This window comes from Crocodylus porosus, unplaced genomic scaffold (assembly GCF_001723895.1).
Source record: "Crocodylus porosus isolate Cpor-Errol unplaced genomic scaffold, CroPor_comp1, whole genome shotgun sequence".
Lineage (NCBI taxonomy): Eukaryota > Metazoa > Chordata > Crocodylia > Crocodylidae > Crocodylus > Crocodylus porosus.
The window spans coordinates 2,328,291-2,353,976 of NW_017728919.1; the positions used below are offsets into that span (position 1 = coordinate 2,328,291).

At 55.5% G+C, this 25,686-nt stretch overlaps 1 protein-coding gene across 1 annotated transcript; it reads right to left on the minus strand.

Moving 5' to 3' along the window:
* Positions 1-1,163: 1,163 nt before the first annotated feature.
* On the minus strand, positions 1,164-25,686 carry MAST3 (microtubule associated serine/threonine kinase 3; the record flags this gene model as incomplete). Its single annotated transcript, XM_019538444.1, has 26 exons — positions 1,164-6,395; positions 6,823-7,004; positions 7,618-7,754; positions 8,447-8,569; positions 8,826-9,052; positions 9,566-9,766; positions 10,145-10,377; positions 10,849-11,003; positions 11,980-12,089; positions 12,232-12,354; positions 12,792-12,893; positions 13,197-13,362; positions 13,510-13,642; positions 14,046-14,184; positions 14,870-15,078; positions 15,798-15,883; positions 16,430-16,497; positions 17,685-17,817; positions 18,659-18,760; positions 18,849-19,058; positions 20,031-20,106; positions 22,306-22,463; positions 23,090-23,168; positions 24,263-24,283; positions 24,969-25,041; positions 25,560-25,686. Coding segments are annotated over 26 exons (4,608 nt in total), but the record flags the coding sequence as incomplete, so codon positions are not given.

Sequence of the window (25,686 nt, forward strand, 5' to 3'; positions counted from 1 at the left end):
CACGCCGGAAACGCCCGAGCGCCGCCGGAAGCGCCCGAGTCGCGGTCCGGAAGCTCCCGAGCGCTGGCGAAAGCGCCCGAACGTCTCGGAAGCGAGGCGAGGCCGCGAGCTCCGCCGAGCGCCGGGGCCGACTGGGCGGGGCATCGAGAGCTCCCGAGTCGGCACGGAAACACCCGAGCGCTCCCCCGGCCACCATGACGTCATTCATTCCCCTATATTTATATTGGAGTGAAAAATCATCTTTGCCCTGTTTCCGACCAGTTGAACCCGAGCCAGCGCCTGGCCCAAGACCCCTCAGGCCTCGAGGCCCAACGTTGGCGGCCGGGCGCCGCAGGCCTCTCCTCGCAGCGCTGCGAGCCTCGTTCGTGCAGGAGGGAGGCGGGAGGGCAGCGGGCAAGGTCAGCCCTGAGGAGGGGGATGGAGGGCGGCGGGCCTTCTCTCGGGGGAATGACAACAAACAACCGAAGAGGAACAGGAGGGGAGTATTTAGGGTGTGCCAACTCCTCCGTTTGCTTGACGCCGCCGGTTTAGTGGTGCGGGGGCAGCTCTGGCTGCGAGCCAGCTGGCCCAGGGCGTAGCACTGCCTCAGGACGCGCGTCAGGATTGTATCCAAGAAGCCAAGAGGCGAGGAATCCCCTTCGAGCTGGTTCACCCAAGAAACGTCCCTGGGTGAAAGGAGCTTCATTCACCTGTGGGAAGCGAAGCCAATGCCGGCATCTGCTGGTGGACCACGACCAGTTCAAATGACCGGGGCGGCTGCTGTAGGTCACAAGCATCTTGGGATCCTCCTCACACCCGGTAGCCTCCTTCGTTCACCTGCTTCTACGAGAGACCAGACTGAGCTGTGCCTGTTGGACTGGGAGTGAGAACCACTGTGTTTTCTGCTACTTTGTTTTAAAAAGTACTGGCACAAGGCAGGCTTGGTTTCCCACTGGGCAGTCAGTCATTTTCTAGGCATGAAATCACAAGAGCAGGAGGAACCAGACACCAGTCACCTTGCATGTCATTGCCTTTACAGCTGCCTTAGGGGGGTAAGATTGGTTAAGGGAATGCAGGAAAAATACCCCAAAAAATCAAATAAAAAAATGATTCTTGAAAGTGTCTGCTCCAGTTGTGGAGGTAAGTTACTCACTTAACAGAGGGCAATGAATTTTCATTCCAAGTCAAGGAACAAGTTTAATGCCACATGATTTTTTTCTAAATAGATTCATGAGACCCATCTTCAGTACAATACAGGAAGACCAGGTCCTGTTTTTTTTAAGACATTTTCCATAAAAATCCAATCTCTGCAATTAGAAGTTCTACTTTTACAAAACAGTTCTGTCATCACTGGTTTATTGAGATCCAGTAAGGAGATGCTAATTTCTTCGTGCTAAACTTCTTGAGTGGTTCATACAGCAGGCCAAGGAAGCAAGCAGGCGACCAATCTTAAGAGGGACTTGGGAAAAGGAGACAACCAATCCTGAAGAAATAGGGTTACAACAGAGAGCAAGCTTGGCGACAGTCTTTTGGAAGCAAAGACATTTTATTCTGTATCATTATCTGGGACAGAATTATTTTATTCACTAAGCCCCAGGAGCAGAAAACATTTCTGCGCCTCGATAGGCCGATGAGACAGAATCAATGCATGCTTTTGGTCACCAGCTTAAGTGTTTGCTTGTTGTATGGGCCTATAAGCATCAGCTATAAGGATTTACAACTATAAGGATCAACACGGGAGCAGCAGTTAATTTAAATGGCCTTACGTGAACTGCACAAAGAAAAAGAAAACATTCAAAACAAAAAAGCAAGGTCACAAGATACTTCTGAGCGTGGGACAGGAAAATGCATCACTTCACGGTGAGACCTGTGCTACAGAACAGCACAGACTTTAGTATTATACAAAAAAAAAAATACCACTTTGACAACTGTGCACATGGCTACATATCATTGTAATACAAACTGTACAAGGCGGGGAATATAAATAAGTGCATTTTGACATAAAAGTCCAATACTCTCACTGTCAGTTTCTCCAAACACTGCAATTAAAAAAAGTACACATGCATTATCAAATGTAAACATTTACATCATATAAAACATTAGAAAGGCTGGGAAATGCCAGCAGGACTCTTACTTCATACAAAATCAGTTAGCGCAAAAGGAAAAGCAAATTTAGAAATTCCATTTAAAGTGGTCTTAAGAAACATGGAGCGGAGTTTGTCAGGACGTTAGCTGAAACACTCAGCCTGTTCAGCCAGGAGCGGCTGTGAGATGTCTGCATGCCCTGAAAGTGGTTTCTGGAAACCAGTTTTATGTAGAACACGGCAGAGGAACGGCAAGCTGACAACAGAAACAGTTAATGCTTCTATCAAAATACTGAAATGCAACCCAGAGAAGGAGGGAAATGGATGAAGAAATTCCAGTTGTGCTTTCGTTAGCTCAGCCTCCGACAACATTTCAGAGAAGATAGCCTATCTGATTCATTTATCTGGACTCATAACTATTTAATTTCTCTCTTTAAAAGGGAAAAAAAGCATTAAAACCTCTAATGAAACCCTTTCTATACATAAAAAACTAATCCCATTTAAAAGAAAGTTGCCAGAATTTTCTTTAATCAAATTGTTTGCAAGTGAGCAGTAACACCACTTTTCACCAGGCTCAGAGAAACCCACCCTTGACTGAGCTTTGAGATCTGACAGATCTTGCAAACCTCCAGCTTACCTACCTATCTTATCTTATTTGCAAGCCCATTGTTCACCCAAGGCCTGAAGAAAGATTTCAGAGGACAGGAACAGGCAGTGCAGTCACTGCTGCCATCCTTACTAGTGTTATACAAAGACCCTGCTAGACTGGGATGATGTAGTTGGGGCTGGTCCTGCTTGAAGCAGGGGGTTGCACTAGATGTGACCTCCTGAGGTCCCTTCCCACCCTCATTGTCTATGATTTTTAAAGAAGGATGTTCATAAGCCCCCTTTACAAAACCCCATCATTAATACCAAAGTATAGGATCGTCACCTGGACCTCTGAAAGTGCACTCAGGGCAGCCTTCGGCAGTCTAAACACTGAGAATTGTTTTGCTTTCTTGTCTTTAAAAAAAAAATGAGGGGGGGAACCCTCTAAATGGAAAGGAAAAACTCAAATGCTAAGCTAACGATAATCTGGCAAACTTAACTGTAGAGAAAAACTACCCCGGCAGCAGGCACTGCCCTATTCTCCTGGGGGCCGCTGCCCAGAGCGGCTCCTATATGGAGCAGGGCAAGAACACACATGCGGCAAGTGAGGAAACTGCAGGGGAAACCGTTATGGTTTGCTTTACTGGGGCAAGGTCTAGTTGAGGAATGGGGGAAGAGGTTACAGAGGCTTTCTGAAATGCAAAGGGGCTAAGTGTGCAACTGCTGCCAGGGAAGGTGATGCTAAAGGCTTCTTTCCTTCTTGGTTTCCTGTCGCAGTAAAATGCTTTGGGACATGCTCTCGCCCAGTCAGGTTGACAGGTTTCTCTGCTCTGCTGCGGTACAGGGGCGTGCTGCAATGGGACCAGGAACCACCTGGGAAACAGGAGTAGTTAAACCCAGGTGAAAGCCAGCTAGAGGTACCTGAACCTAGTGGGTCATTAAGCAGGTCCAGCCTGTGGGCAGGATCTGGAGCCTCTTTTTGTAAAGCACATCCTGGAGATGGGCAAAACAGTCCTCATGTGCTGCAGTCTCACGGCAAAGGAGGAAGCATCATTTCTGATCACACTCAGACTCTAGTTCTAACAGTGGCCTTTTTCCATGGGGCTGTTGTTCAGAGTACCCGCAGCTGTGTACTTCCAGAGCCCGCTGCCCGCTCTGCTGCTGAGGAAGCATCTGTGGATTCCAGCATAATCAATCCTGGAGTGACTGATGAACGTGGGCATGAGGCCCATCCCATCCAACCCAGGCCTTTCTGGAGCCTGATCCCTAAGGCATCTCCTTTTCCCCAGGGCAGGACATAAACCTTGGCTGAAAGAGACAAATGCCAGCTCTCCTGCTTGGGACTCCAGAACCGCGAGACAGGTCTGATGAGCGTTGTGGTCTGAGTCTCTTGCTTAAGGGAAGACTAGCTAACACCGAAGGGGAGGGAGTGCCTCACCTCCGTCTGCAAACCCCCTGCCTGAGCTAGAGCAGCAGCATCAGGAGGCCCCAAATAGGGCTAAAAAAGTTGCAGGGGGGGGCAAAGTAGATAACAGTGACCTCAGCACCAGGCAACCCTATTACTGCTGGGAACCAATTTTGTCCGAGTGGATTTACAAACCATTACAGTTCAAACTTCCTTCGCTTTCTTCCCAACCAACCACACTGAACAAAGGGAAAATTATGCTCAACTCCGAGGCATCTGGAATTGGCCACTGGAGAGAACAGGGCACTGAATTAGATGGACGTCTAGTCTGTGCCAGGACAGCACTGCCTACACTACTGTCACCAGCATAAAGCACTTTTTCCTTCAGTGGAGACCAGCTTTTCTAGGAAGGGGGAAAGAAAATACCTGCCTGCATGATCAGAGCCCCAGCACAACAAACCCTGACCCATGCTTAACAGCTCAGCCCCACACCATTCCCTTTGGGCCTTACCACCTGAAGTCAAATTAATAGCAAGGGCAAAAAGTGGTTCTCAGAAGTGTCAGAAAACAAACAGTGCCCGTCAGGGATGGGACTATGAAACACTTGGAAAACAACTGTGATTCTCTCTCTAGCACAGGTCAGGGGAGCCCCCCTGGACAGATCTCACTATTCTTCCTCTTAGCTTATAAAAGTAATAAATTAGTTCCGAAGATTTGGATCCAGTCCTATTTACAAAAGCCCTCAAACCTGTCACAAAAATGCCGTTACCACAAAAAAACCAAAAACCTGCCATTGCTCTACAAAAATATGGACATCTTTCTAGTTAGTACAAAAAGCCTTTTATAAGTACAGTCATTGGGTCATACTCACACCCCGCTGGGGATGACATTAAAACTGTTTCGGCTGCACATGGTCTCACAGAGGTAAAAGTCCAACACACGGGGTACAGAAGGAAGAGTGCAGCACAACTGGGCGGTGTGCCAGTCTCTGACATGGATGTGCTTCTGTGAAATCTTATCCCCCGCGGAGCCCGCGCAGAGCTGAAACCCTCTCACCTTGGTACATGTTCATGTGTAGCCAGGTTTTTCCTTAAGCCCTGGCAATTACTCATCCTTGGCGTTTTTGTGAGTGCGATCGTGCAATTCCTGTTGGCCTGCTTTGGGCATCCCAGCATCTGTGCACTCATGTTCCTGGATCCCAGTGGTCTCCCACAACAGCAGCCCAGAAGAGGCTTGGGTTGGCCGAGGGGAGCCCACCGCTTCCTCGTCACTACAGGCCCTGTGCAAGGGCTCAGCAGCTGGTGAGGGCTCTTGCCACGCACTGAGCTCTCTCTGCTCCCTGCTGTCTCTCCGCTGGGAGGAGACACTCTTGTATTCCACTGCTGTAGTCCCATCTGTTTGCTCAGTGTAAACCCTGGCCATCAGCTGGATGGGATAAGACGCTTGGCACTCCCACTCAGCAGCATTAGTCTCCTGTTCATCGCTCTCTGACCCTTGAACTGCTATCTGGGGCACCTGTGTGGGCTTCTGCTCTGGTTTGGGAGGCTCTGAAGAGCCCCCCGACACTGAACACTGCCTGGTCTCCACCCAGGAAGCTGTGTGAGGAACACGTCTCCACAGCACGCACTCGCTGTTCTGCTCGGGCTCTGCTTTCACGCTATCCTCGCTGACTGGCAGCAGCTCAGGCTCATCAAAACTCACTTCTTGGACAGCCTCTTGCTTCTTAAATGAGTCCCGGCGTTCCGACAGGTTCAGCCTCCTCATAATGACAAGCTCCTGGTCTCGGTCATGCCTCTCCCCTGGCCAGTCCCTCAGCCGGGGGTTCCCCGAGTAGGCCCCTGCACCGTGCTCCCCAAGCAGAGCCTGGACAGGACTCTCACCCCCTCCCAGCTCCTCCCCTGCCCCATCACTAGGAGGCATTTCCAGTGTGAGCTTCCGACTGCTGACCGTTTTCTTTTCTGCCATGTAGCTGACTATTTTCTCTGCTGACTGGACTCGCTTTAGCAGAGGGGACCTGGGGCCTTCAGCACTCCTGGGCCGAGACACTTGCCTAACAATGGTGGGGGGAGACAGTGTCTTGCCTTGGAAGGAGTGAACATTTCTGGTGTAACTGGGCAATGGTGATGGAGACCTCTGGGGAGAAGGTGGCTGCGGGACCGAGGCGGGGGTACATGCAAGAGGGGATGGGGGGATGCTGCTGGTGGACTTCCGGCGCCCCACCTTGTAGCGCTGACCGCTGAGCTTCGGTGCTAGCCCGTGCAGAGAGCTTGGTCTGATGTGTCCCGCGGGAGAGGTGGGAGTGCTGGAGGAGGGGGACGTGCTCTGTGGGGAGACAGCATCTGCCAGAGAGAAAAGAACAATATGCTTGGTTAAGATACCGTGTTCACATTGCTGAGGATGCCGCGGGGCCGGGACCAGATGCACGTCAGAAATTCCAGCATCAGCCTGAGGAAGAGCAGGCCTCAGCCAGACTGCAGCTAACTCAGGCTGCTCCTTCGAACCTGGCTACCTTATTCTAGGGTGCTGCAGCCTCCAAGTTACACAGGGACCCAGGTCCAGCTGCCTTTTGGCTGGTGCAGGCTTAAAGCATCTATCACATGCCCCAGAGCAAACCAAGCAGATGCAGAAAACTCCCAGGCCTCTGCCCAACTGCAGGAACAGCCAACAGCCTGGGAGCACAAGCACTAGTCATGTCCACTTCACATTCACACATTTCAGCCAGTCCCAGAGGCAACCTGCCGGGTGATGAGCAGAACCAAGGCCTACCTGGTGGGAGGTCTGGAGCAGGACTGCGGCAAGGAGTTGTGGGGCCAGGAGACAGGCTGTGTGTGGGAGACCCTGGGAGGCTCTCACTCGAGGACAGGGAGTGATGGAGGCCAGAGGAGAAGCTGCGGCTGGTGTGCAGAACAGTTGACTGCTTGGAGATCTTCTTGAAGAGGCATTTCCTCCTTCAAGAGAGCAGGGGCAGAGTTTACGTGGAGGGACTCACAAGAAAGAAACCACACAAGCTGCTCATAGACTCCCTGGTTCATCAAGTCAAACTTCCACTGTCTGGCCCTTAAGAAATACTCTGTGTGCAGCCTGCATCCAGCCAAGCACCTGTGCACAGAGCGCCAGGGAGAGGAGGTCACACGTCACCATTTCCAGCAGAAGGTGTCCCATGGCAGGCCACACAGAGCTGGACCTGCCACGGAGCCCCAGCACAGACCTCACCATTAAGAGTCGCTGCAGCCATTAATAGCAAGGGCCTTTTCCTACAGGAGACGGGGTGCTCTCCACCATAGCCTGTCCGGGGGGGGCTTTGATCAGTCTGCCCTAGGGCTTGCTGTCATGTGGCACTACCAGACACAATGGTTTTAAAGAGCTGAGTGACACCCCGCTGCTAAGGATGAGCCTTTCGCTTGCATACAAGAAGGGGGTGGCCCAGCATCAGGGACGGGATGGTGCTGGGCCCACCTGCTAGTAACAAGACATGGCACCTGCTCGCTAGGAGCGTACTAGGATGCAGCAGCATTTGCCTTCCCTGGCACCATTTCATGCTCCTGCTCTGTTTGTACTCACCGGTCCTGGCTGTCCCTTTTCCTGCTTTTCTTGCTCCTTCTGGCCATACGGGTCTTGGAGCTGTTTTTCCGAGCAGGGCCGATTTTAATGGACGTGTTCTCCAAGGCAGTAGTTCGCAGTGCCACCTTGTTGCCGCTCTGAGATGCAGAAAAGGAGTTGTGACCGGTACAACAAGAGCACGTTTAAAATGGATTCCAAGGTCTGCAGGGACCACAGCCATCACCCAGTCCAACCTTCAAGATACTGCGTGATGTGGTGCAGGCAGCCTGCCAGGCAGAACTGGCATAAGGCTCTGCGGTGCCACATACGAGGCTCTGGCACTACTGCTCAGATCCCCAGCCCTCGCTGGACCAAACACTCCTTCTCTGCAAGCGTGCTAGGAAGACGGCTTTACATCTATTTGCTTTCTCTGGATCAGCTTCCGAAGTGCAACTCTGCCTTGGAGGTCCCATCACGACTGACCACATCAAGGCAGAGCTTCCTTAAGCCACTGGGGGTAAACGCACGTCTTGCCAGCACTGAATGAAAAGAGTGAAGAGTCTGGACCACAAAGGAAAGGACCCCCTCTCCCCAGGGCCCAGGCAGGAGAAGCACAAAGCCCCCAGCCACCCTGCTCGTATTTCCTCTTGGAAACCTGCCACAGGACAGGGGGTGCCTTTGCGACAGAGCTGGGTCTGTCCTGTAATAATTCACACACAACTGCTAGCATGGACCTGGCCCTTGGGATATTTCCTGGTTTAGCCTACTGGTGGGCTCCAAGGAAAGACAAGCAGGAAAAGAAAAGGACAGCTCAAGATCAGCCACCTGTCAGCAAACACAGGTCTCTTACCTTCAGGAGTAACTCCACAACATCCCTGTGAACTAGCCCCAGGACGGACTCCCCGTTCACATGTGTGATGAGATCACCCGCTTTCAGCCCTGCTTCCTGGGCAGGGCTCCCATCTTCCACGCTCTGCAACAGAAGAGCCAGGAAGTAGTACTTGGAGGCAGCCTGAAGGTCATTCACACAGTGCCTGGGTGCAGAGATCAGTGCAGAGAGGCACTGGCCTCTGAATAGTCTGCTAGCTCCTCTTCCCTCTCCCCTTGGGGCTCGTCGCAAGGCTTCCTCTACCTTTGCATTTACCTCCTGCCCTTGTCAATGTGCTGCTAAGGGTGGAGAGCACAACACACCTCCACACCCTTCCTGCACAGAGCTCCCCGTCACTCACCCACACCATGTGATGGACCGCATACACATCACTGTCCCCCATGTACACACGGATGGCACGCAGGGTGAAGCCATATTTCTTGCCGGAGCTGTGGATGGTGATGGGCGGTCGCAGGCTGGTGATGGTGAGGGAGGAATCCCGGCTCGGGGACGAGTCACGGGATGAAGGGTTGGAAGAGAGAGAGCGGGGGGAGATGGGGCTCATCAGGGCTCCACTGCCACAGTCATCTGCAAGCAACAGAGAGCACTTTGCTTCACCTGTAAAAACCCTGCATGGACCCCTGGTTTGCTAACCTGGCTGCTATTAAATGGGACAGGGCTGAGATGTGGCTCACAAGCAGGAAGAACATGCCTGAGAGGATGGCCTCAGTCAGCTCACAGGGGAGGCAGAAAGACCCTGAGCCACAAGTCACTTGTGTGGTTTTCCGTCGACTTATCTCAGCTGGGGCCTAGAGTGGACTTGTCAGCTCCCCTAACAGCCACATCTGCGCCCCCGCTCTTGTGTGCCGCCATGGCCTCCACTGCGGGCAGCATCGGGGCGGCTGGGCAGGGGCTGGCAGCTGAAAACCAGGCTCGTTCCTCAGTGACATCTCAAGCTGCAGGAGGCCTGAGGCAGGCAGCTCCATGGGCACAGCAGCTGGCACAGGAGCAGTGGCTACTTCACGGGGGTTACAGCCCAAAGAACCAGATGTGCCTCACAGCTCCTCAGCAAGTCAAATGCAGCAGCCACTTCCCACTCACCTGAGGTGATGATCAAGGACAGGGCTGAGACCGAGGCAGACTTGGGCACTCTGCTTCCCAGGGATGCCCTCTGCCTCTCTGAAGCATCCTTCTGGCTGCCCAGGCGGCGGCTGGCGCCGGGCTCCAGGCCCCGGAGGCTGGAGTTCTTGGTCCCGGTGCTGTTGCTCCGCAGGCGGATGCGGTTCAGATTGACAAGATCAGCTGGAGAGGGAGAAGGAGCCAGCAGGTCAGTGCTTCCGGAGGGCAGACAGCAGCCCTGGTCAATGGCCAACCTGAGGAAAACTGCTCGCTGGAGCAGCATGGAGTCTAAGAGCTACTGCCCTTAATCCCACATCCCTCCTCAGCACCAACCTCTTCCCACAGGCACTGGCCAAGCTCAAGACTGCTGTATAGCAAGCACCTGGCTGAGGTCACTTTGCTCCAGTGGGTTATTCCCATCTCCCTGAGGCTGCCCCTGCCCTGCTCTGCCCATCTCTGAGTGGGACCAACACTTGAGAGCTCTCTCCTGATGACCCAACATGCTGCCACGACCCAAGGACCCGGGGCAAGGAGCTGTACTCCAAGGAAGCTGTCGCATACCCGACAACGTGGAAGACTTTGCTGCTCCTCCTGCCCCTGCCTCAGGGTCTCCCAGCACAAACACCGGCCGCTCCCGCTTCTGTGGGCCCGGACAGGGGCTCTCATCCTCAGAGGAGAAAGCAAACTTGGGCATGGTCTCCAGGCTGTAGGTGCTGGTCAAGGTGGCCGGGCTATGGCTTCGCTCATGCCGGGAGGAGTAGGGTGTTGAGCCACAGGACGTCCATGATCGGAGCCTGGTCAGTAACAGAGAGATGGTCAGGACAGGGACACAGTTTAGGCTGGAGGGACCAGAAACTGCATCACCCCGACCCACACCGTCAGAGTGCCACAGGGCACGTGCCCACTACGTCACTCTTGCAACCACAGTGTCTTCCGCAAGGCCGCTGCTCTGGGGCTCCTCTGCCTTAGTCAGGATTTCAAAGCGGCAGCTGGGAAAAGGATTCCCTGGGCACAGTTAGCTGACTGCCACCCCATCAAACACAGAACCCAAGGCAATGCGCAGCCAAGAGTCCAGGGCCACCAGGCTGGAGACCCATGGCAACAGCTTGAGGCCCCACACCCTCTCCTCCCTGCTCCATGCATCTTCCTCTCCACAGAAGGACCTTGGAGCCCACATCTGCTGGAGTACCAACAAGGCTCTGCTCCCACAAACCCAGATGCAGCTGGGCCCCCATGCAGGCCCACCCCGCCGGCCCACCCCTTACCTGGCCTCTGTGTTTGACACCCGGCTCTTCTCCTCATCTCCTGAGCTCCTGTCCCACCGTTCTGGCCTGTCCTCCTTCTCCTCACTGTGACTTCGCTCAGAAGACGAGAGGCTGAGGGCTGAGTGAGCTGCAAGGTACTCGGAGCTGCTGTACACCTGCAGGAGAGAGGCCGTGTCAGTGGGCAGCAGAGGCTGGTGACCAGGGGCTGCTGCAGGATCCCCATGGTGACTGACTGTCAGGCTACGGCTCAGCCAAGAACCCAGTCTTTACACATCATCTGCAGGGATCACTTGCCAACCAACACGACGTGAGCCCTCTCTGAGACGGGACGTGCTAGCTGCTTAACAGTGCACAGCAAGGCAACAGGCCAAGAGAGGGAGAATACCAGCCCAGTGGAAACACTGGGGAACCTGAGCAAGCAGCAGCAAGGGACAGTCCAGCAGACATGCCAGAACTATCACTTCCCCTCCTCCCACCCATTTGTAAGGTGCCAGGAGATCCATGGGCCAGACTGGGGCTCGCACGCAGGGCAGCCCCTCCAGCAACCCAGTCACATCTCTGTAGCTCCAGACGGAGGGGGGCTCAGGGCTGGCTTCAAAGGAAAGAGGTCCATCTGCTAACTCGCCACCCACCCTTCTGGAGCACACGCTGCAGCACTCCCTAAGCTGCTCCTGCAAGGAGAGCCGGCTCTCCAGGCTTTAACATGCCTGCTGGATGCCCAACAGGGCGCTGACACCCCCTGCGCCGTCAGAGTGTGCAAGCCTCAGGCTCTGGGGTGCTGGAGGGAAGAAGCAGCTCTCTACAAGGAGGCTGTGGCACCCTGGGGTGCCTTGAGAGCCTTTCAAGGGTGCCACAGGGTGACTCACAGTGTTAGCACTGTTAGCTATGCAAACACGATTCACAGGATAGACTCACAGATTTCAAACAGAAATCCGCGGTGTTAAAAACATTATGAACTGTTGTGGTCTAGGTTCTTTGCAACAAAATAATTGCTTTATTATTGCTCTGTAGTAAAAAATGAATGAAAACAAAGAGCCAGCATTTTCCAAGGAGGGCCTTTAGACTAAAAATGTTAAGAACCACTGTACTAAGCCCTCCCTCCTACTGGGCTCCATGGGCCACTTCCGATACCTTGCTAAAGCGGTGGGAGCATGAGGAGAACTGACCAATCTCCACAGACGACTCCTCATCATTGGTCTCTTCATCCTCAGAGTCCAGGTGGCGGTACCGCTCCGTGCGAGCTAGAAGCAAGGAGCAGCAACAGCTACCAAGAGCAGCATCCAGCAGGCACACCATACCCCCAGCCAGCACCAGACACAGCCCCACCATGAAAACAAGCTGGGACAATGGTTCGTACAGGAGACCAGCCCAAACTGGCCTTACTGTCAAAATAGCTGGTGTCGTCCTCGGACTCCAGCTGGGGGATGAACTCTGCCTTCTGTCGCAGCAGCCCGTTCCAGTCCAGGTTGTGGAAGAAGGAGTGATGCTTCACCTCGTGCACACCTCCTAGTGCCCAGCACAGAAACCTGCCATTACAGAGCTGCCCGTCGTCAAGCTCCATGCCCCCAGACCTCCCTGGCACTCGCTCTGGGACGAGTCTGAGTGACCGCACCCAAAGCGGGTGACGTGGGCACACTGGAACTGTGCTCTATACCCATCTGGCTTCAGTGTCCCAAAGTAAATCCAAGCCCCGTGGCACAACACAGCTTGCAGGAAAGGCATGCTCAGGGCTGAACTGCACAGAACCACAGAGGATAGCCAAGTGCAACCCACACCATGCAGAGCTGGGATAGGTGCCCAGAGGTAATCCCAGGCATACCAGGGGCCACCCCAAACCAAGCGCAGCCTCAAACTGACAAGTGTGGAGCAGCCGCCATGCAGGAGCCCTGGCCCCACAGCGCACATGGGGTTCAAGCCACACAGCAAGGCCTGAAGCCACATACCAGTGCCTACGCGTTCGAGTGGACACTGCCTCAGCAGCCTCATGATCAAGTCTTGGGCATCAGCAGGAAGAGCCTCATCTCCTTCAGGCCACATGATTTCATCTGAAACAGAAGAAAGCCTCACAGGGTGCCTCCTCCCACGAGAGCTAAGTGCATTCAGCTCCAGACAACCAGCAACTTCTATGGAGGCACCAACACAATATAGGACACTAAACCTCTCCACCAGTGTCTTCTGCCCCTGTCCCACTCTCACGAGCTACAAAGCGTCCAGAGACCCTGACCCAAATACCCAACCCCTATCCCAGAGCTGCTATGAGCCAAAGGAAGAGCAAGGCTTGAAATGGCAAAACCCCAAGAGCCCCCTCAGAGCCCACCCAAGAGTCACCAACATCACGGGAGACCTACCGCTGATCACCTGCCCAAAGAGCTCTTCCGGCGTGTCACCAAAGAAGGGGACGCAGCCCACGAGGAACTCGTAGAGGATGATACCCATCGCCCACCAGTCGACTGGCTTCCCATAGCCCTGCATTAAGATCACCTCTGGCGCGATGTACTCGGGTGTGCCACACACCTGCGTGTGAAGAGGCCAGCTTGACTTCTGTGCCACTCCACAGCCACCCTGGCTTGCAGGAGGGACATGGGCAGCCCTCCCACCCTTTCCCAGAGGCCTGGTAAGTGCTTTAGACAACGCCTGCACTTGCTGGGGTCCTGACTGTACCTGCTTGTCCATGAACTCCCGAGTATCCTTTGTCATGTGTCCTTCGTACAAGTTTGTGGTCATGTTCATCAGCCCAATCTTGGACAGGCCAAAGTCTGTCAGCTTGATGTGACCCATCGACGTGATCAGCAAACTGCACAGATATGCACGAGTGACCTGCCTGGCTCATGTCTCCAGCACAAAGCAGGGAGAGGGGGAAGAGCCAGTGCTTCCAGCTCCAGGGGATGCAGCAGAGGAAGCAAGACACAGAAGCCAGGCCTTCTGGGAAGATGCCTGTGAGCCAGCATGTCCCCTCACTCACCCTCTACCCACCCCACTGGTACCTTGCTAAACAGAGGCTGAGAAGCAGGGCCCTGCTCAGAAGCCTACAGTGAAAGGACTGGCTGCTTTCTGCTCTTGCCATGGGATTACTGAACCTGGAGCAGAGCCCACCCGTCCCTCATGGAAGCAGAGGGAGCCCCTCTCCCTGCCCCAGGTTAGAATCCAGCTGCTTCCACTCCAGAGTCCCCTGGGTCTGCCCCATCCCGTGTCCTTACTTGTCAGGCTTCAGGTCCCTGTGCACAATCCCATAGTTGTGGAGATACTCCAGGGCAAGGACAGTCTCAGCGAAGTACATCCTGGCCATGTCAACTGGCAGAGGGCCCATGTTCTTCAGCAGCGTGGCGCAGTCTCCCCCTGCGGGACACACAGACCCTCTGGGATCCACATGTGACCACGCATGAGACTCGGTGGGCGGAAGGAGGGTTTCCTGAAGCCTTTCTTCACCGGGGAGTGAAGATTCCCCACACCAAGTCAGGCCAGAGGCCAGTGCACCCCACATCCTGCTTCAGGCTGCTACCATCTGATGCAGCATGGCAGCACCCCAACGTGGGGCTCTGAGCTCCATGGAGTCCCCAAATCCTTTGGCCTGAGGGTAAGAGGGGTCAGCATCTGGGCACACCTCAGCTGCCCTGTGGTGACTGCCCTATGCCCTCAACTATGCAGGAAGTGAAAGCTAAACTGGGCCAATTTATGTTTCATTTGATGCTCTGCTCCTGTCCACGGACTCAGTCCCCTCTCAGGGGCAGCACAAGACCCTTGTGCCTCTGCCTGACACAGGAAAGAAGTTGACTGGGCAGGGGAAGTCCTGCGTTCCTCACCCTGCTGCCTGCTCGCAGGGACAGCGCAGGCAGGGGAGCGCAGGGCAGAGGCGTGTGCACTCTGGCAGGGCACAGGACACTTGGTGCCGGGGTTCATTGCCCAAAGGCGTCATTGGCCTGCCTGGACAACAGCCCCGACACTGGGGAGCCCTCAATTCCCCTGCATGAAGACAGCAGGGAGGTTTTACATCTGCTTTAAGAGCTGCAGCTTCAGCACTCACCTTCCACATACTCCATCACCATGCACAGGTGCCTCCTGGTCTCAAAGGAACAAAACATGCTGACCACGAAGGGGTTCTCGGCGAAAGTCAGGATGTCCCGCTCCACAAACACCTGCTGGATCTGGTTCCGCAGAACAAGGTTCTGCTTGTTAATTTTCTTTATGGCAAAGCGCTGGCGGGTCTCTTTGTGCCTCACCAGATACACCGCCCTGCATGGGAGAAAGACAGACAACGGCTCCCTGAGCAGCAGCCTTCGGCACCTGCCAGCACCGCGAGGGCACTGCAGGATTCACGCAGAGTCCTGTGGTCACTGTCACATGCACACATCCAGAACAGCTGGGCGGTCTACTCCAAAACACATTCCTACAAGCAGCCCCGATCTACCATCCAGAGCACATGCTCAGGACTCCAAGTCTTCCACCCCCGGCTTTCTAAGCACTTGCTGCTAACCAACCATGCACGGTGCTCTCCGTGGCATCATCTACAGTTGGGTCAAGTAAAACGGGCATTTCCAAGCATGCTGCCAGCAAGGCCTGTCTTAGTAAGCAACATCACTGCAGCAAGGTGGAGCTGCTACCTGTGCGGTAAGCCAGCTTGGAGCTGGAGGAACTGGTGGGCAGGCACTAGAACGCCACACTGAAGGCAAGAGCTTAGGCTCACCAATTCTGGCGGAAAGTCTCTACCCTGACTGGCCAAGTGATACCAGAAGCAGCTGCAAGGGACCGGAAGCACTGGGCCTGCTGCTCCTCTCTACTCTCTGACATTTGTGCTTTCTTAAAGGAGACAGCAAGACTGTTCAGGTCCTGTATTTGAAAACAGCAGCCAATGTCTGCTGTCAGGACTGGGGACTGCTCAATGCAGCCTCCAGTGCCCAGGCATGCTGGCTCCCAAGCATCCTGTGTGGAAGCAGTAGCCTCCCACAACTCACCCATAGGCCCCGTTGCTGATCAGCTTGATGGTCTCAAAGTCGCTCTCGCATGGTTTCCTTCGATAAGTGGCAGCTGAAGCCCGGCTCTGAGTGAGTCACAGACAGACAGACACAGGGATATATCTGGCCTTCTGCAATCCTGGAACTGTTACAGATCACTATACACATGTTCCCTGATTCACCATCCCTGTGACTGTCCAGTGCACCCCCCACACCCAGGGATGCTGTCTCACCAGACAATAGTCCTGCCGTTGGATGCTCGCTAGACCCACTTGCTGGAGTGGTGCCATCTCTCACCATCATGGGAAACTACCCAACCAGGAACCCACTACACCACGCAGGCAATGAACTGCAAGCCAAATCCAGCCTCCTGCCATGCCTGTTCCACATGCCCAGGTGCCATTTTGAGGGCCTGAGCACGGGACTGGGCATCTACACAATGTCTACCATCAAAAATGCCTGAAAACCTACACAGCTTCATCAGTCCTTTAACGCTAATCTTCCTGGGGTATAGCGATGGCGGAAGGCCGCTTGCATACAGGATGCTAGATGTTAACATTGTACACAGTACGTGCAAAAGCAGGAAGGTCCGAGCAGGGACAGCAAATGCTGACTCTGCCGGCCATACTCACCTCGGGGGGGTCATCTGCTTCTGGAGCAACAGTATTCCCACCATCCAACTGATCCAGCTGAACCATCTCTATGGGGGGGAAAACAGCTGTCAGCCATCCGGCAGCACTGCGGGCACACTGCTGCGGTTCAAGACAGCATGGGAATGACATCCGTCCAGCTGGATTCCAGGGGCTCCAGCTAAGACCTGCCACTGGAAAACTCCGGGTCATGGCATCCAAGGGTCAGAACTACAACATCACTACGTCACTACCACACTGGAGAGTTGAACTTGTATATAACTATCTGTTCCACAGCCCTCTCTGTGCTCTCTCCGTGGATTAAGATTCCCCTTGAGCTTTGACTTCTCATGGATTAAGTGTTCTTGAAAGTAATCTACTTTACTTCCGTTGAGTGAGCACTAATGAAAATGGAGTGAGGGTCTGGCCAGGAAAGTCTGGGACACAGGCCTGAAACCTGCACCACGCCACCACCACCTGCTGAGCCTTGCCGCCTTTGGTGGCTGATACATCCAACTTCATCTCCGCACAGAGCGATTCGATACCACCTGCTTTTCAGGCACAGGAACGCAATCTGTTACCACCAGCCAAAGTGACTGCTGCCTTTCACGCTGAGAGGGCTCTCACTTGGCCTCTGAAGCAGCCAGTGCAGGGCTTTGCATATATATTGGCTAAGGGGATGAGACCCAAGTGGGGAGACAGCAAAACTGTCATGGCTGTACCAGACACCGGCCATGCGATGCCTGGAAGGAGGTTAGGAGGCCCAGGCTCACTTCAGGACACACCTGCCCTCTGCTGTGAGCAGGATGGGTGGGAGGGGGCAGGACACGGCACACACCACATACTAGCCCTTTTGCCTACCCGGCTGGCAGCTTGCACAGGAGCTCTGCACAGACCTGCAAGCTCGGCGTCACCGTAAACGTGCATCTCAGCCGACTTACCAGCAGCAGTGCTGGATGGACAAGCTGTCTGTTTGTCTTGACAGCACCAGCTCCACCACCATCCTGCGTCACCACATTCACCCCAGCCTCAAGAGCCACCCCAGGGAGAGCACAACGCTCCCAGGGAGTACTCCAGCCCCAAGACAGTAGCAAGGCTGCCCCCAGCATCAGCAGCACTGATGTGGCAGGACGTGGGCAGCTGTTTGTCTGGGAATGGGACACTTTCCTGGACAGGGCAATGTCTACCCAATAACCACAGCCTGGGGGAAAGCAGTGCTGCATCCTGTTCCCAGCTTGAGCACTGCACGTTTCCCTACCCTCCAGGGGGTCCTTAGCGAGCCCCAGCTGGCTGATGATGTAGCGTGGGATGTCTGTCTTTATCCCTTGCCCAACTTTGGCATGGCCTTCCGCGGCTTCCAGCAGGTGATAGAACTCCTCGGGATCGAACTCCTGCACAGTGGAGAGCACGCGCGTCAGTACAGGACTCTGCCTTAACGTCCCTCCTCCCCTGCCGCACTCTGGGCATCCCGGTGCCTGAAGGCATGAACGTCTTTGCACGGGGCTAGAGCAAGTGCTGATCTGAGCTGGCCCACTTCAGCTCTGGCATTTTGCGACACAGCACAGACTGGCTGGTGTTTCTGCTTCCGGCATAAACCCTCCAGGGACACAAGCCTGGATAAAGATTTAGTCTTGTGCCCTGGAGTTTGAGGGCATTTTTCAGAGGACAGCCTGGCTCTGTGCCTAGGCAGTGTTATTCCTTCCAGCTGTGGGATATGCTAAAACAAATCTCCAGTTAGACCCTGCAAGAGAGATTTGAAGATTTAACGAAGGTCCGGTTGCAGGGTTTCAAGCCAGATTAATCCCTGAAGCAGAACGTTTGGGAAGTTCAGTATAGGATAAAAGCTAGAGCAGGGCATGAGAAGCAGCAAAGCAGATTAAGCATCCCTCCCAGCCCTGTGTCCCTCTTCATTAATAATTCTGAATGTCTGTACTGGCTTCAGCTGACCTCTCCAGACCAACCAAGTTATATAACCACTAGCCTGACACCCACCTCCAGTGAGTGGGCCCAAGGGAACGGCCCTGTTCCATCCGGACATCCCACTGGGATTGAGCTGGACCTGCTACAGGGCAGATGACATGCACAGGAGCTGCTCTGTGCATGAAAGTGCAGGGGACGCCTCTGCTGGGGACTCAGATTTTCTCCCCAACCACTGAGCCCAGCCCGCACAACACAGAGGCCAGAGCTGAGCACGCACACACTGACTGCAGCGAAGCCGTGAGCATCTCTTACCAAGCACTCTAGAAGGCGGGCCGGTCGAGATATTATTATCAGCAGCTTCCTCACCAGCTGGTCTACAAACCTCACTTCCTCACTCTCCGAACGCTCCTGGGCCTGTAGAAGGGGAGACAAAAGCTGCGAGGTCACCACAGAGCCAGCAGGCTGCAGGGAACCAGAAAGGGGGTGCGGGCCAGATGCTTACGTCTCGCAGCATCTTCTCCAGCTTTTCCTGCAGTTCCATGAAGTAGCGCGAGGTGATGAGGGCTCCCTGGGACTTAGCCAAGCAGTCTCGGGCCAACTCAATGATCTGATGGTGGATGAACCCCAGCACTCCATCAGCAAGGGGCAAGGTGCTGCTCGGGGAGCAGCTGGTGATGGTCTCCTGCAGGCGCTCCTCCATCTGTGCCGTGGCCTGTGGGATAGGGACGGAAGGTGTTGCAGTGGCACATACCCCGTGTCAGCCACCAGCTGCACTGGTCCCGCGCATGCCGGCTGCAGGGGCTGTGCCTTGAGGCAAGCCATGACCTGCAAGAGGGCAGTCCCATGACATCCTGAGCCAGAGCTCCCTGAAGGCAATGGAGCTGCAGCAGCTGGCATCAGCCAGGCATATCCCCCAGTGGCTGCCATTAAGACTCAGGACCCCTGTGCAGAGGAAGGGTGGTGCAGGCCTTTGGCTCGAGGTGAAGAAAACCGTCATGAGCAGCTTTCAGACAGGGCCCAGGCAGCTCCTGTGGGTCAAACACTTCTGAGCACAGTGCTGGTCGCATGCAAGGAACCCAGCACCGAGCAGTCGCCAGTGCCTTCTTCCAATGAACCCCAAGGCCAGACCGCGTGGTACTGCAGGAAGGATGAAACCAAAGCAGGGACAGACTCCATTACTGCTTCCCTGGACAGGCCTGTGGCTGGGACGTGACCAGCCAACAAAACAGAAAATCGCTGTGGCAGCATGGAGCTGGCGAGCAAGGTGAGAGCAGCACAAGAGGGCACCACGCTCTGGGCCGCCCGTCCGTCTGCAGCTCGCCAGCATCACACAAACTAGAAGCATCGATCCCCACCCCGAGACACGGGGCAGCACCAGCAGCCTTAAGGGCCAGAGCGTCCTTGTCTCGAGGACAGTGCGTGTCATAGATTCATAGATGGTCAGGGGCTGGAAGGGACCTTGTAGATCATCAGGTCCAGCCCACCTGCACTAGTGTCCTAGACCAAACCAGGCTGCTACGGAGAAGGCTTTGTGGCGATCCCGGGGCACATGCACCTCCCTGCGTGGCAGACCCTTGACCTCTGCTCCCCCGGCGCACTGGGTGCACCTCCCCAGACACAAGAGAGAGAGGTCTTGTTGGACGCCTGCCCTCCTAGGACAGTCTATCTGAGCACCAGGCGTTACCTTAGGGAACCGCTCCTTGTAGACATGATTCATCATAATGATCTCGTTATCAAACGTTCCACTCGTTCGTCCGGGGCTGTGGGGAAGAACCCAATTATCTTCAATGTCATATAACAAACAGCATGTGCAGCTTTAAACGCGGGTGGAGATTCACCACAGCTTGTTTCCTATTCGAGACACAACACTTCCATGTTTCACACGCCGCCAACGCAGTCATGCCAAGCACGCGCATGGTGACTGCCGGTCCACTACCCTCCAAATGCAGCTCCCCCAATGCACCCAAGGGCTCTCCCTCTGCCTCCCACCTGCCCTGCAGCCTCTCACACCCCTCCAAACTTGCAGAAGCTCCTCGTCTAACATGGCACTTCCCCTTCCCCTTGCACAGCACAACTGTGACTCCACCCAGATGTCTTGGTGCGCTGGTCACAAGAGGCAGCCCAGGGCCTGCCTGATCCAGTGACAGTCTGCAAAGAGCCAGGCCGACTAGCCACTTGCACCAGTTACAGGGCAAGATCAAATCCCAGTCTTCAGGAATGAAAGGTCAATGTGCCGATTTCATTTCAGAGGGTGATTTCATCCTGCACGCCCTCGACGTTATCATTTTGGCTGCTGTCCTTGTCCTGATGCCAGTACTGAAAACAGTTACGACACCACGGGGAAGATGCTCACGCCGTGCCCAATTCTGAACAGGTCAGCCACCGCGCTACCTTTTCTTTCCAAGGTGCAGACAGACCTTCAGACTAGTCACTTATCTTCTTAGCCCCCCCATCTGCCCTCAGCTGAGTCAACTTCCCTTTGGGCCATGCCACAACTAGTGGCATTTTAATCCTGTTACACAAAGCAGGTTGCAGGGAGCAGGCAGCAACTCACTAACCAAGAGAGAAGAAATGCCAAGAACAAAACCAGATTCAACCCATCCAGCTCTTACTTCAGTTATTAAGTGGTAAGCCCTGGCTCAGTCCGTGGATGTTTTATATTTGCTGTGTACAAGCAATAGCAGTCCCACAAGTGGCGTCTCTCTGGTAAAGCATGCATCCAGCTGTGAAGCCCTTGCAATAATTAATCTCACTTTAATGAGATTTCAGCAGACAAAGCCCCAGGCCAGCTATAGCTCTCACCCACCAAGAACACAGCAAGGCCTGGGCACAAGAGAGGCTGCTGGACACGTTCAGCTGCAACACCCCACAGGGGAGGTGCAAATTCACTACGCTTGGCAAGGGGAGCCCAGGCCAGCAATGGACATGGACGGGTCGGTGTCTCAAGCACACAGAGCAGTATGGAGGGATACTAACTCGTCAGGCTTGTGGGTTCTGACTACTGCCGTAGCCAGACTGCAGGAGCCAGACAGAGGCCGTGGGGCTCCCTGGCTTGTAGCTGCTTCCATGCTATACCTGCCTGGGACGCTTCATGCAATGGGCCCAGGGAGAAATGGGGCAAAGGGAAGTGTGACACCCCCTCCTGCCCCACACTGAATGCCTAAAACATCCAAAAACCCATGCTCCAGCCTGCTGTCTTAGGCCTGGGGAGGGAATGGCCCTGCAGGCGCATACTCAGAGCTCTCAGCTCTTCTTAATATAGACGATGCCTCCAGAGCCAGTTATGCAAATGGGTTGCTTCATGTTCCAGCAATAAGTCAACTCCTGGCCTCTCTACTGCAACCCTTACCCATCAGCAAAACCCACCAGGACAGACTCTGGTACATGCACAGGCCTGTTGCAGGACCTGGGCTTTTGGCTGACAGCTCCCCACTCCTTTTGCCACGACCCATTTCAAGGGATGAGACAAACAGCTTAGCAGGAAACGGTTTCAAAAAAATGTTTTTGCAACAAACGGCATGTGCTGAAACCTCAGCCCCAGGAGCCTGCTTCTCAGGTGGAAGCAATTTCCAGTAACATGCACAAGGCTGCTAGGATGTGGCTAGACAAGAAACCAAGTGACAGGATGAGGCACAGAGACCAGAGGAGCGCTGAGGACGGCGCTGAAGGGCTTGGCACGACAGTGACTGTGCAGAGGCTTGGAATCAGACCCCCGTGCTCTCTGCTCGGGGCCGCTCCCACGGTGGAGAGCAGCAGCCTTGCTACGGGCACAGCGCCTGCGCGATAAGCGAAGGACGCCAGCCAGAGGGACCGGACACAGCCCAGCAGCCCCCGTAGCAGCGAAACGCCACTCCCATGGGCATCACTTCTGGGCCGCAAACCCCCACAGCATCCCCTCCACCCATCAGCACACGCAGCTGACTGCTGGGGAAGCCCAGGGGCAGAGAAAGGCTCGTTACCTTAGGCTCCTGGATCGTGGCCGCAGGCAGGGCGAGCGCCGGCCCTCCTCGTCCGTGACGCTCTCCGTGCTGCGGAAATGTTTAGAGAGAAAATGCAGCTCATCGAGGGTGGGTTGGTACGGCAGCTGGTGGAGGCGCTCCTGAGAGGACGAAGATGACTGGAAGGAAGGACAGGCGACAGGCATCAGGAGACAGCCAGGCTGCTCTCGGGCAGAGCAGGACGGAGACCTAAAGGAAGCAGCAGCCTCGGGATCCTGTGACTGGGACTGCTGATGGCAGCGGGTGGGGCCGTCCTGGGGTAACCTGCTGCATTAGGGGCTTCTGCGTGCGCATCGCGGGACACCACGGAGCCACACACCATCCCAGCCGCACCAAGGGCTCTGCCATGCCCCGCTCACCCAGGCCCGCGGCATCTGCTCTTCTGGCTCTGGGCTTCGCACATGCTCCTCAGCGGACAGCCCTCCGTTCCCACCTGCAACACCGTCTGCTACTCCAATCCTGTCCCCTACCACAACAGCTCTGCAGTGCACCCAGGCTGGACCTACCGCCCCCACACTAATCTGCAAAAAGCAGCAGCTGCCATCTGCAACATGCTGCAGCTAGCACAGAAACACCCTATAAACAGTTTCCAAGTGAAACACGTGGCTGGGCAGAGAGGCCCTGGAGAGCAGAATGGATCTGCCTCGGATGGAGGCCCCGGAGGGGCTCAAACACCCCAGAACACCACACCCGCAACGCACCCTTCCAGCCTCCTCCCCGGCTAGCAATGGCTGGTGAGCCTTACCGAGACCGTGGAGCTGGGGGTGTTGGTCCCATAGCCAGACGAGGGTAATGAAGCCAGTGACCACCTTCTGCCATCAGCCCTGCAAGAGGAAATGCAGTCATGGGGGAAAGGGGAGGGAGAACTTTGTTTCGGTGCAGATAAAGGAACGAGGAACATCTGAACGGTAAGGGCAGGACAGGGGAATGAGCTCTGAGTGACGACAAGGCCAGCTGCAGTCCCAAAGCCTCTTAGTCCCAGTATATCTGATGTAGCTTCAGTTAAGTAACAGTCATTTGGTGCAATTAATTTTATGACCACAGGGAATGTAATACCACGGTGTTGGAAATGAGGTCACGGCGCTGGGGAACTGGCTGCCCTGTGAGCTGGGCTGCTCCAAGGCAGAGAGCAGGGCAAACCCCAAAACAAGCCATTACTTAATTGCAGCCACGTGACAGCTCTGCCCTGCGTTCCAGTCCACGACTTGCGTGGACCCGTCCACTTGAGGAGATGGAGGGGACGTAGTGTTTGAGCTGAATTTGTGTTACAGAAAAATCAGGGCTCCTGAGACTGCAGTCTGCAGAGCAGCTCTGTCCCTGCAGACACAGGAGGTGAGAGCACACAGAGACCACAGCACCCCGCTCACAAGCAGAAGGGCAGTGGGCCTCGCCGGGAACGCTATCCACCCTGCAGGCGCCGCGCCCAGCGGGGTCCCCGCGCTGCACCTGATCGCGCTTCACAACTAGGCTAGCCCAGTTGTGCTAGACCCCGCGAAGCATGTTGGTGCCAGGGTGATGACTCCGTCAGGGCCAAGTATTCCCAGACCTGCGCTCTGCCCTGCTGTTCACCAGCCACGGGGTTGTATCACTCTGCTCAGAGTAAAGGACAGTTTACTCCGTCCTGGTTGCTCCCCATTAGGATGCCATGGGTCAGCAACACGCCTGCCCCTGCCTGAGCCGAGCCCGAACTGCATGCGCCTGCCTGGAGGTTTACTTCTACTTGCGTGCGCCGCAAAGGCGGTTGCAGCAGCCCGGCACAGGGACCGGGTAGCCTGGATTCTGCACAGCCCTCCTCGAGCAGTGGCTGCTTCCTCCCCACTCTGGATTTCAGCTGAGTATAATCCAGACAGCTTCACACGGGATATGACCCCTTGCCCACCCTTTCCCCCAGCTAAGGCTCGGCTGCTTTCACACTTGCCTATCAGTCCGAGGAGCATGGCTGCGGAAGCAGCGGCAGATCCGGTTGGGAGGACACGGTGCCACAGGAAAGAGATGAATCAGAGAGAAGGAGAGAGAGAGGGAGGGAGTCAGAAGGTGGCAACTGAGAACAAGCGAGGCTTGCTGTCATCCCCTCAGCTCGTGGCTCATCACGTCCCCTCTACCTTGGGAACACCAGCAACCTGGCAGCTGTCACGACTCCCACCATCTCCAGAGAGCCGCAGGGAAGAGCTGCATGATGCGGAACCGTGGGGACGCGCAGTGCAGCGACTGAGGCCTTCAGCCTCCTCCTTGTGCAGCAGCCCTTCCCACACCACCCGGCTAGTGCTGCCCACACACCCCACCCCCAAGCCAGGGGTACTGCAGCCGGTTTGCGCAGTGACCTGCCAGAGGAGCTCTTCAGTCCATGCTCTATCCCTCCTGCTCCAGTCTCTGGCCACTTTTGGACCAGTGACTGCACCAACCTGTGCCAAGGACTAACCCGAAGGGCAATGAAGCCCCAGGCCCAGAGACCCAGTGCAAACCTGGGGCTCTGGAGGCGGAAGCTGACACAGGATCAGGTGCACCCGCTCTGCCCGGAGAACCACGCGCCCAACAGGAGCCCGTTGCTCTGTGCCTCCTGTGGTCCCGCAGGCAGCCTGGCCTGACCCTTCCCAGCCTACGGGCAGAAACCAGGCCCAGCTCACCTGCGAGCAAAGGGGAAGTTGACGGAGGCGCCGGTGGAGAAGTTCCGGGGACTGTCCAGAGGGCTACTCCCGGCTGCAAAGAGGACAGGCGAGAAGTGAACGGCCGGGGCTGGGACCCCGCCTCAGCCAGTGGCTGCCCCTTGAAGCTGGCAGGGCACCAGGCAAATGGTTCCCGTAGCCCATCTTGCTTTCCTGCTGGAGAACAAACCTGCTCTCTGGTGTGGGAGACGCCCGCCCCATCACAGGCAACGGTGCCTGCCACAAGGATGGGCTCGTAAGCCAGGTGCCGCATGCCTGCAGGCACACCCCGGCACGCGCCCTGCCAGGGGCACGAGTGACTCTGGCAGCAAGCAGGACTGCACAAAGCTCGTCTCACACGTGCTCCCCATCCCAGAGCGCCGATGGCCCTGGGCTCACGCAGACGCACTCTGCGAGGGGACTGAATTCACGGCAACAGGCTGCTGTGGTTCCAGCACAGGACCTTGCAGGGAATGCAAACACCAGCACAGTCCTTGGCGGTGCCTGAGAGTCACTAAGCCCTGCACATTGCTCCTCCCAACCACCCGGGCACAGGGGCAGGCCACTCCTTACCTGTTGGCACAGGCAGTGGGGACAGGGGACGTGATAGTGTTGGAGACGGCGTTCCCACCACCAGGCTCTTCCTGTTACTGCTTCGGCAGCTGCAAAGAGAAGACACATTTAGCTGCCATTCCTCTCC